The 10,935-nt window shown below is 41.2% G+C and overlaps 1 protein-coding gene across 2 annotated transcripts; it reads right to left on the bottom strand.

The window, feature by feature from the left end:
- Positions 1 to 38: 38 nt before the first annotated feature.
- LOC108146774 (microtubule-associated protein futsch) lies at positions 39 to 10,935 on the bottom strand. 2 transcript variants are annotated; one of them, XM_017272913.2, is made up of 11 exons: positions 10,295 to 10,935; positions 6,201 to 8,707; positions 3,057 to 6,125; positions 2,676 to 2,998; positions 2,270 to 2,559; positions 2,156 to 2,210; positions 1,905 to 2,095; positions 1,356 to 1,846; positions 1,139 to 1,295; positions 883 to 1,074; positions 39 to 825 (listed from the first exon to the last, which is right to left on the bottom strand). In XM_017272913.2, exons 1-11 carry the CDS (start codon positions 10,647 to 10,649, stop codon positions 311 to 313), a joined length of 8,145 nt encoding a protein of 2,714 aa, XP_017128402.1. In that variant the 5' UTR covers positions 10,650 to 10,935; the 3' UTR covers positions 39 to 310. The 2 variants fall into 2 exon arrangements, with proteins under 2 accessions (XP_017128402.1, XP_017128403.1); XM_017272914.2 differs by having other exon boundaries at positions 10,304 to 10,935.

The following is a 10,935-nucleotide window of genomic DNA, read 5'->3' as shown; positions in this document are numbered from 1 at the left end:
TAAAAGTTAATAATTATTTAGTCTTTTAATGACATTCAACTTTTACCATTCAAAAGAAAATGGATTATTTATATTACAAGTAGTAATATTTATTTGCAAAGCAAGAATATTTCGTTATAAACTACGATAACTCCATATAAAATATTATATATAATATATATATTTTTACAACAAATATATATAAATTATAACCGTCCTATGACGAGTCCTAAAAGTAATCAACTTATGTGGTAAAACAATAATTTATAATCTCAGATGTTGCTTGTTCAGAAGATTTTTAGATGCCAGAGAGAGATCACCGAGATGTCCTTTAGAAGAATTTATCTCGATCGAAATTAAGGATCCGCAGCAGTCCATGTTCAGCGCCCATGGCCACCCAAGTGTGGGCGGGCGAGTTCCAATTGCATCGAACGCAATTGAATCTGGTTAGGGCCAAAGTGTGTACGTTTTGTGGTCGACGCTTGGCGTCCAGGTAAGAGGATTTTTTTCTATGGGGCGCGGGGACCAGCGGATTGATTTGCACTCCATAGTCGCGAAGAAACTGATCCGCGTTAATAGGAACTTTAGCCTTCGGAGCATTGGCGCCCAGATGATGCAACTCAGTTGTGGATACGACCCGTCTGTTGGTCACCGACTTTAGCAGAGCGGGCCCACAGTTGAGATCTCGCACATCCAGGAATACCAGATCACCGTTGTCCGTCACGAACACCATGTGATTTTGCTGGCAATTCGTGTGCATTTCACGTGTGGTCGTAAGGGTTCCATCGAGGGTCCGATGATCGAATTGTATACCCGATGGACTAACCGCTATTGTGCGATTAAAATCTGCAAAGCAATATCTTATCAATATGTGTTCCCCTTAGTTAAAGAAGGAGAGCTTACGTGAACTGCTAACGACTAGTGTTTCACAAATAGGGGACCAAGTCATATTAGCCATATATAGAGTGCAGATGGTGTCCTGAGTCAGTATGACGGGTTGGGACCAATTCGCAATATCGTAGATAATAAATTGACGTATGGAAGTGCCAACCGCAAGCCAACGTGGTCCATTTTTATCATAATGTATATCCATAACTAAGGAGAAGGAACAAATAAATAAGAAATGCTTATTAGGATAAACCTTACTAGTGAAACTTACATTGCACATTTCGTTCGCCTATGTAAAAGTAAGTCAGAGGCATAAAATAGGTTTGATTGTTCCGATTGAAGCAGTTAATGTTATCCGTATCACCAATGTCCCAAAAGGCAATGTTGCCATTGCCATAGCCAGTCGCTAAAAAATTGTGGCCTGATGCCTGTAAAAATAACGATCATTTATTTGTTATAAGGGAAAATGAACTATTGCAAAAACCAACCTGTGACCAGCAAACTTTAGTGCACTGATCCCGAACAGGATTGTTGACATCCAAGCTGAGCGTAATCAAGGATTCCAATTGAATGATAACATTGTCGTCTGCACTCTTTTCCTCCGTCAGATCCAAAGGCAGAGCATAGATGTGGACATCACTCAAAGAACTGCCGATAGCCAAAAGGCCTAAACGATTGGATGACTTATCATAGCCACCGCTGGGCAAAAAACAGAAACTATGAACTGGCCCGTTGGGCACACGAATTCCGTAATGAAGCTCCGGACGAAGACCCCACGATTTGTCATCGGAATTGTCGGATAACACCGTACATTTCAGCAACATCAAGAGGGCTTCTTCATCCCTCAGTTGTGTATGTCTTGCAAAGGTTTTCATCTTCGGACGCAGGTTGCATAATAAATACTGATCCGTAATTTTCGGGGGCAGAGGGACCCAGGCGAGTTGCTTAATAGGCCTGCCAAGATAGCCCACATATTCACCTGCCAAAGAAAGTTGCACTGTGTTAACCTTAATTTAATTGTTTTCAGTTTTATGTACCTTTTTTGTTGAAACCCTCTAAGGGTGCAAGCTGTTTCCAGTCGTCTTCTTTGCTAACCTTACCATAAGCATAACGTATGGATGTTGTCTCCTTGGAGGGCAACAAAAAACTAGCTTCCTCTGGAGAAACCTTCGAATAGCTGGGCAGGAACTGGCTAAACAAGGGGCCTGCTTTATAATTTCGTTGTATGCTTAAGAATAAAGTTTAAATATTAATATTGTGGTAGATTGTGTATCCTCGGTTCACTTACAATTCCTTCCATTTGTGGGTTGCCCTTGCCTCCAAGTGGTGATATCGTGAAAGTACTGTGGTATACAAAATAATATTTATTTCGAATTCTACTCACAATAAGAGTTTTACTCACAAGGTTTCTGCTGACACTCCCCCGTATTTACCGCCCGTTTTATTTTCCTTTTCCTGTTAACATGTCCCTTTTCGTTTCGTTTATTACCAGCAAGGCTGTCCTCATCTTCGGTGCTTGGGGCATCCTCGTTGGAATCGGCTCCTTCCGAATCATATTCCTCGGACGACTCATTGTCTTTGGCCATGTCGTAGTCGGATGAATCGCCATCGAAGTCGTGTTTGGCGGAAGTCTCGTCTGACGCCTTTTTTGAAGTCAGTTCCTCTCCTATTTTCTTCAATTTCGTTTCAGCCCTGAAAAAGAATGGTTTTCTCAAATTAGATTAAAATGTTTACATTATGGAAAGTTCTAAAGATAAATATGAATAAATATTTTTGAACAAAATGTTTTAAATTTACGAGGGACTTACTTGATTGTGGACTTCCGTTTGGCACGGCCCGCATTGCTGTACACCGTTTCAGCGACAACTCCATCCGCAGGCTCCTGATCATCCTCGTTCTGATGTACCTGACGCTTTGGACAGGTTCTTATGTGTCCCGGGAGCGAGAGTTTAGTGTAGGAGCGGTTGCAGAAGTCGCACGCAATTCGCTGTTTATTGCCACAGCCCTCCAGGTGAAGCAACATGCCCAGAGGAGTGCCCAATTGGTGATTGCAGAGGCGACATGTTAGCTTCTCGGCGCTGTTTTGGAGATGGTTTTTCATCATTGTCATCACCGAGGCGCGCGTGATTTTCTGTAAATAATTATTAAGTTAAGAGACTTATTTTATACCAAATGATATGTAAGCCCACCTTGGGTGTGTCTCCAACCGTCCAACCCACTCCATAGTGCTCTCCCAGATGGCTTTGCCAATTTTTCTTATCGCAACGCATCATACACAAGCCACATTGCAGCGGACCTTCACCCTTTCCATTTTCAGTAACATCCTCTTCGGTGTCCAATTGTTCCCGCTTTCGAATGAGCAGCAGCCTTAGATTGAAGTCAACTATACTAACCGTTTCCGAACTCTCCTCAATCTTTAGTTTTTTGGCCGAATCGGCTTCCGTTTCGACAGGAGCCGCTCGCTTTCTTCCCCTTTTTGCTGGGACTTTAGGCTCTTCAGGTTTCGATGAAATCGTCTCACTGAAATTTGTGGACCGACTCTTACGCGTCTTTGGAGTAGATACTTCCGCTGCATTACTTCTTCTGCTTGTTATGGGTGCAGGTTCTTTATCTTTGGGGGTGCTATCCGGTGGAACTGAACCTAAACGAGATGGAGTCTTCCGTTTGACCCGTGCCACCACAGAATCTACTTCTACAGGCTGAGGTTCTTCTGAGGTTATCGATGGCATTTCAAACGCAGTATCTTGAGAAGCTGTTGAATTCGATTTGGAAGTACATAGAGCTTGTCGTTTTCCTCTTGATCTTTTAGGTTTTATCGGTTCCTTCGGTTGATTTTCTTCTTTAACAGATTCAGGGTTCATCTCTGGTTCTTCTGAATTTATCTCTGGGTTTGGAGTCTGTTCAATTAGATTAACTGTTGGAACTATTACTTTATTAGCTGTATTATTTCGAGATTGTCGTGTTTTCATAGTTTTTACAGTACTAGTTGTTTGATTCGGCTCCTCGGATAAATTAACCTCTTCTCCTTTCTCTTGTGAAACTAATATTATTGGCGTTTTACTCCGAGATATGCGTTTCCCTTTGGAATTGGTAGCTTCGGTTGCATTCTCTGAAGAATTCTCTTCCCTTGAATCCTCAGTAAGAGTGGTTATCACAGGATTGGCTACTTTTTCAGGTTCAGAAGCCGCGGGAGTTATTGAAACGGTTTTAATCCTACTATATCGGGACTGCCTTTTTTCTTTTGGTTTTACAGAGGCTTCAGCATCATAAGATTCTCCAGGAACATTAATTTCTTCATTTCCTGTATTTACAAAAGGTTCCTTTGCAGCTGTGATAGCTGTTGATGTTTCTTCCTGATTTGTGGCCACCTCATCTTGAACAACAGGTGGGACTTTAATTTTTGGTGAGGTACAACGCGACTTTCGGTTTCTTTTTGATTTAATAGATGTCACTGGCTCCTCAACGGATATTTGCTTTTCCATCTTTTCCACTGAATTTGTATTTTCTGCTGTCATTAAGGGTAAAGCTTCCTCCGGTTCTTTAGAACCTATACTCTCCGTTTTTAATTCGGAATTTTTAACCACGTCTAGTTGTGTTGCAGGAGTGACTTTAGTTAAACTCCGAGGTTTTCGTTTTCCCCTTGACTTCGCAGATAAACCTGGATCCTCAGCACTTTTTTCTTCTTCCTGATTTTCCTCTGAAATCGTGTTTTCTGCTGTCTTTAATGGTAAATTGGCATACTCAGCATCTTTAACCTCTTCCTGAGCTTCCTCAGTCGCTTTCTCACGAGCAGTACCCTTTTCTATGATTCCCTTTAGTTCTGAAACATCCAAAGATCCAGGTGTTTTTGAACGATCTCTTGTCTGCCGTTTGGGTCTTATATTCGTTAAACTATCCTTACTTGTAGAAGGTTCATTTGAAGTATCTTTGACAGAAAGTGCACTTGCTTTGTTTGACTTTCTCCTGCTTTTTCTTGATTTACTGTCAGATATTGTTGAATAATGTTCATTTATCACAGATTTTAGCTGTTTTTCCTCTATAAAATTGTTAGATTTTTGATCTTTGTGCTCATCAGCAGCATCCAATTGTGTTTCTACTTGAATTTCAGGTGGATCCTTAATAGTCAAACAAACTACTGAAGATTTATCCGCTTCATCTGATGTTTCTGTAAGACAATCCTGTTTCTCTTCCGTGGCTACTTTCTCTTTACTAACAACATATTCAGTTTCATTTACAAGATTTTCCCAATTAGTTGCTTCCCTTTGCGGGTAAACTTCAGACGCTCTGTCTTCATCAATCGATACGTTGTCCCCAAAGTCCATTGGACTGGTGGGGCCTCCATTACTGCTATCTGAATCGTCCAAAAAAGCTCCCACAACCTTTTTTTTACTGATAGAGTTCTTCTCTGATGTCTGCTTTTTTGTAGGCTGCTGCTCCTCCTCGGTCTCGTCGTAATCCGGAGTTGCGTCATCGCTTATGTCCGTTTCGTTGATCTTCATTTGTCTCACTCGGTTGCTTCTTACTGGAGTTTTAGAACGATTCTCCGCCTTGTTATCGAAGCCCAAAAATATGGAGCCATCATCATCACTAGTGCTGGATGTGGGAATGCGACCTCCAACATTTGCACTGACTGGATGGAGGAATTCAAAATGGTTTGGCTTTTCTTGTGAAGCCTTCTGACCGGATTTCGCGGATCTCTTGCTGAGAACCGGTCTCGTTTTTACAAGTTTCTTGCGGGTCATAGGTTTCGATGGTTCCTCTGCTTTCGGCGTTGGCGACAGCTTTTTGATTTGTGGTGTCACTTTTTCGGCAGTCAAGTGCCCAATTAAATCCTGAATTCCTGTGACATCCGACGTGCTTGGTACACATGGATCAAGCTCTATAGACTTCTTGCGAAATGGTAACTGAGCTTCTCCCTGAGGCGGTGGAGCATCCTGGGAAAGGATTTCTATGAGGGAGACATTACTACTCGTTGTTGTGGGTTGTGAATCGTCCAAGATCTCCTGAGCACTGTTTTTCTGACTGGGCTTATTTTTGGGCATTTTCGGTGGATGGTACAGTTGGGTTAGATCGCGTTCTGTTGAAGATTTGGTTGCAACTTGATGTTCTTCCGGGGGATTTGTTTTAGTTTTATCGAATGTCTCTTGTTCGACTGACATTTTTGCTGGGTCATCTTGAAGTGGACTAGTTTCTTTACTGGTGTCTTCTTCTCTGGACTCTCTGGCATCTTCTTCATTCTGCTTCTCATCTGCTGGCACCTTTGGATTGTTTTTAACACTAAATAAATTAGGATTTACTTTGTCTGAGCTTAGGCTAACAGAATTGTCAATTACCTCGACTCCTGCAACTCCGTATCGGTCCTCCAGCAAGCTGTGATCGATAGCCATCGCCTCCTCTTCTCCCTCCTCAAAATCTAGCTTGGTTTTCTTTGCCTCAATTGCCTTGGGGATGCTTGGCCTTTTAGTGCGTTGCACTAAATTGATTTTAGCCTTCTTCGATCTGATAGTTGTCTTTTTTACGGGAGGATTTACCTCCTGTACAGGCTCTGTATCAGACACTGGCTTGATCTCTTCCAAAGGCACTTCTGATTTGTTTAGCTTAGGATTATGATCGTTTTCCAAATTAGTTGTGTTTATTTCTGTACTGCAAGCATCTTCTTGTGGTTCTTTCTTTGGAGTTTCTAAAGTTTCAAACACCAAAGATTTCACCACACTTGGCTTAGTAGCGACCTCAGCAGGTGGCTCCGGCAAGTTGACTTGTTTTTTCTTCTCCTCCACAACTGAATCTGACACTCCTTCAGTATCAACCAATGACGTTTCCACAATAGACTCACTGCTTTGCAGCCTCAAAGCATTGGGGCTTATCCGAAGTACGTTTGTACTATCGCTGTGTACATCCAAAGTGGCGTGCAGTATATTCATGTTGTCCATTTGGACAATCTTTCCAATGGGCAACTCCTCCTCGGGCTGCGCAGGTTCATTGACTGGCGACGTACCCATATATTCACCGCCTCCAAAAAGGGCGTTTAGTCTTTGTTCTTCCGGCGAGAGATCCATGAAGGCGCTTTCGTCTAGCGGATTTTCAGCCGCTAGTTGGGCTATGAAATCTACTGCAGTTTGAACCTTCTTTACTGGTGATTTGATCCCTGTAGATGCCAAGCAGCTTGATTCCGTGCTAGACTTTTCCGAAAATTCATTCAGTTTTAAAATTAACTCAGGCTGTGTTGGACTTGCAGCTTCTTTAATAGGAAACTCCGTGGTTTCGCAAGTTGAAGGAATACAGTTAGGCAAGTCAATGAATCTTGATTCTTTAGTCACTTCCTCATGGTAAACTTCTGGTTTAGACAAGTCAGCAGCTTTGGATGCTGTTGTTACACCTTCAGGCAAACTTATTTTTTCCGGAGATAGTGGAGTATATGCAGGTCTGCTTAATCCTGCATTCATTTCTTCAGTTGCTGGAATAGGTACATGCAGATCAGAAGATGATTCTGTAGTCATAGTTCCAGGCAACTGTGTAAGCTGCTCAGTTGAGGGAATATAGACAGGAAAATCAAGAGGGTTTGGTTCTTGCAGCCCTCCTTCCCTTTCTGAAGTTGAAGAAATATATCCCGAGTGTTTGGGAGGGCTTGATTTCGTGGTGACCTTTTTACAACATTCCTTTGGTTCCGTAGTAGCAGGAAGAGTACTTGATGCCTTGGATACTGTTTGAGGCAATAGTTTTACCTCAAGAGTTGATGGAATATACAACGGAAGTTCAAGAGGGCTTGGTTCTGCCTCCACCTCGCCAGTATACTCCTTTGTCTTTCCAGATTCCAAATTGTTTGCTTTAAGCAATGGATTGCTTATTGGCAAATTGTTTGCTTTAAGCATTGAATTGCTTAAAGGATCGTTATTTTCTTCAAGCGTTGCTGGAGTAAAAAGGGGCGTCTTATTTCGTTGAAGAATTGACGTGATAGTGAATGGCCTTTCAGTGGTTGAATTAATGCCCTTTGAGGAAGCTGGTTCCGGTGTTGCAGGGAGTTTCACCTGATTCGCCTGTTGCCGAATCTCTTTGGCCATCTCGGCCAGCTTTTCCCGCGAGACCTTGAACTTGTTGACGTTCATAATAACCTTGCCTTTAATAATCTTGGATTGAAGACTGGTTTGAACGTTGGTCTCTGAAGGTTTTGCCTGTGACAGAGTTGTGGGCACCGGAGCATTTGGCAGACGCAGTCCACTTAAATCGATCTTCTCGTTGGGTGCCAACACCTTGTTCTCCAGAACAATAAGTGGCGGCGAGGGGCTCTTGTGGAGTCTTGGGGACACCACTGAAACTGATTGATCAACAGGAACTTCTGGAGCTGGCTGAAACGGATGTTGTGGCTGGAGTTGTGTGGAAATCTGTATGGGTTGCTGTGCTGCTATTCTCTGTGGATTTGGTGAAATTTGCTGCCCAGGAGTATGCTGCTGCTTCATCAACGACTTGTTACTCGGTCCGCACATGGCTCGATGTTTGGGCAGTTGATTCACAAGATTGAGCAGCAGTGGTTGCTGCTTTGGGCGGATGGTCAAGTCCGCCTTGGCAATGGGCATGGAGAAGGCTGCAGGAGGAGCTGCAGCCCGAGAAGCTGAACCCTGGGCAGAGGATAGCGACGCCGCCTGGGATGTTGTTGCCATCTGCTGAGGCTGCGAGTTGGTGGTCATGTTCTTGTTAAGTATCCTGTTTTTTAACAACGTCTTGACGTGCATTGAACGATTGGCATTTGTCGTGTTGTACACTGTTGGGTTTGGTGACGTCTGTATGGGCACCGTCTTTTCTATAAACTCCGAAATCATAAATCGCTTCACCAAGGGCTGCGGTGCTGTGAAGTGATAAAATAAAATCGTTAATGTAGGGAAGAGTAGGGCTGAAAATATCAAATGTATGTATGTATCAATTTTACATAGCAAATGTAGTAGTCTAAGTATATTTTATTTATACTAATTTCACCCTTTGATTTTTTTAACTAATTGCATTGTGCTTACATTGACTAGAGACCAGCATGAAAAGCATATGTTAATTTTTTTATAACTAAATAACTAAATGTTTTACTATTTACTATTTTAAACATTTAGTTATTTGTACAAATGGTATTTAAATTAAATAAAATATATTTATTGGCTTACAGTTCTTAAATTTGATGTCTTTTGAGGTCGACATGTTACTTATGTTAAGTAATAACAATGTTTACAAAATGGAATTATAAAACCATTTCCGCCGAAGATAGAAATCATAGTTAAAGCAATAGCAACAGTAAATAAAACCAGATAGAACATCACATTATAACAAAAACAATCGCATACACAAACAGCAGTTTGGCCATGCTGGGATTTGAACCCGGGCCAAAAAGCGAAAACCGCTGCTTCGCAACGACATTTCGTCCCTAACCTCATTTGCACCGCGCACTTACAAGTTGGACCATCGAAAGAATATAAATGGGAGTGGCGAAAGTGACACTTAAAGTTAGTTCACAGCGTGAAAATTCAAAAAAAAATAGTCCACCCATGCAGGCGCACTATAATTTATAAATTTTCATGTTTTTGTTTGTTTGGTTTTTTATGTTGGTATAAATAAGATTATTTGTAATCAAAAGATTTCTTAGTAATTATATTTAATTTGTTTAAAAAGGAAAGCTAATACCTTTGAAAAATAACTTAAACCAACAAAAACTAAAATAAAATATTTTAAACTTTAAAAAGTAGTAGTACGGAACAAGTCATGGTTATTTGTGCCAAATAAAAATAAAATGCCAATTTTGAATTTTGAAACCTAAATCCTCGTGCATAGTTTTATATAACATCTAAAGTTTTAAATAGGTCTTAAAATAAAAAATCAAATAAAAATCAAATCTTAAGGGTCAAACCTAAGCATTTTACTCGGTAATTGTATTTTAATTGTATTAATTAATTTATTTAAATGTATTAAATTATATAAAAAATTAAGTTTTTATTTTAATTAAAAATTAGTATATACGAACTGTTATGTCATTGACAGCTTTTTGGCAATAGCTAATATGCTAAGCAAAATATGAGACAATATTAATAAGCTTATATATTTAAAAATAATTAAAAACCCTAACTCCAAGCCAAAGAAACCTAGCCATTTTCCCGCCATTTTAATGTTGTTAGTGTAAATATTTTGTACTATAAAATAAAAACAAAATATTTGAATATGTAAAAAAAATTAAAAAGCATTCGCCATGAGACGAACTCGGGATGAATCGGACCCGAACGAACTTTTTCGACAATCCGTCGTCGTCTTAAGCAGCTGCGCCATCGCATCAGTTTTCAACCCCACGTCCCAAACTCGTACACGTATTTAAACAAAATTGGGAATACCTAGCAAAACCCCCCGAATGGCTAACGGTTTTTGGGTAAAGCACAGAAATTCAAAATCAAAAAAAAATTACTTGAATTACCAGGCTGACGAAATTGTTGTTGTGACTGATGCAATTTGCACTCTGCTGCATTCGACGTCGACTGCGCAGCGGCAGAGGGCGAAGGAATGCTGGATGAAGGGGTCTCCACCTTCCGGGCTCCAAGTTTTTGATTTCTCAGGACCTCGGCCAGTTGCCTGTCCAGTCCCGCTTCCTTAAGCTTGTTGAAATCCAGCTGAACCTTTTTAATTATCCGCTTGGGCGGAGGTGCGCCTTTGGTCACTTGTGGGGGAGGGGCACTGCTGGGATTGCCAGGACCGGGTTGATTGGAAGCGGTGGCCACTGCCGCCGGTGGACCCATAATGACCTGCCTCCCGGGATCATCCATTACCACTATTCAAAGAAGCTTCCCTCAAAATCGCAACAGTTTTTCAATATAAATGACGACAGAAATCCGAAATTCTTTCGCACTCGTTTTTGTTGCACGCCTATCGTTGGTTTGATTTTTTAGTCATCCGACAACAGCCAGGTCTAGAAAATCGGCTAAAGCTCGCTTTTCCTGGCTTTATACGCTTCACAAACACTGTTTTACTTTATTTTCGACCATTGTCTAGCCTTTTTTCACTTTTAAATTATCAAAAAGACCAAGCATGTGCAACTCGAACACTAGTGTG

Source organism: Drosophila elegans, unplaced genomic scaffold (genome assembly GCF_018152505.1).
Source record: "Drosophila elegans isolate 14027-0461.03 unplaced genomic scaffold, ASM1815250v1 contig_208, whole genome shotgun sequence".
NCBI lineage: Eukaryota > Metazoa > Arthropoda > Insecta > Diptera > Drosophilidae > Drosophila > Drosophila elegans.
Note: the sequence above shows the minus strand (reverse complement) of the source record. Positions and strands in the feature narration are given on the sequence as shown.

Coding starts and splice junctions, on each gene's coding strand:
- LOC108146774 (XM_017272913.2), bottom strand. CDS start 10,649: ATGGATGATCCCGGGAGGCAGGTCATTATGGGTCCACCGGCGGCAGTG. Junction 2,999..3,056: donor CGGTTGGAGACACACCCAAG/GTGGGCTTACAT, acceptor AATTATTTACAG/AAAATCACGCGCGCCTCGGT. Junction 1,847..1,904: donor AGAGGGTTTCAACAAAAAAG/GTACATAAAACT, acceptor TTTCTTTGGCAG/GTGAATATGTGGGCTATCTT.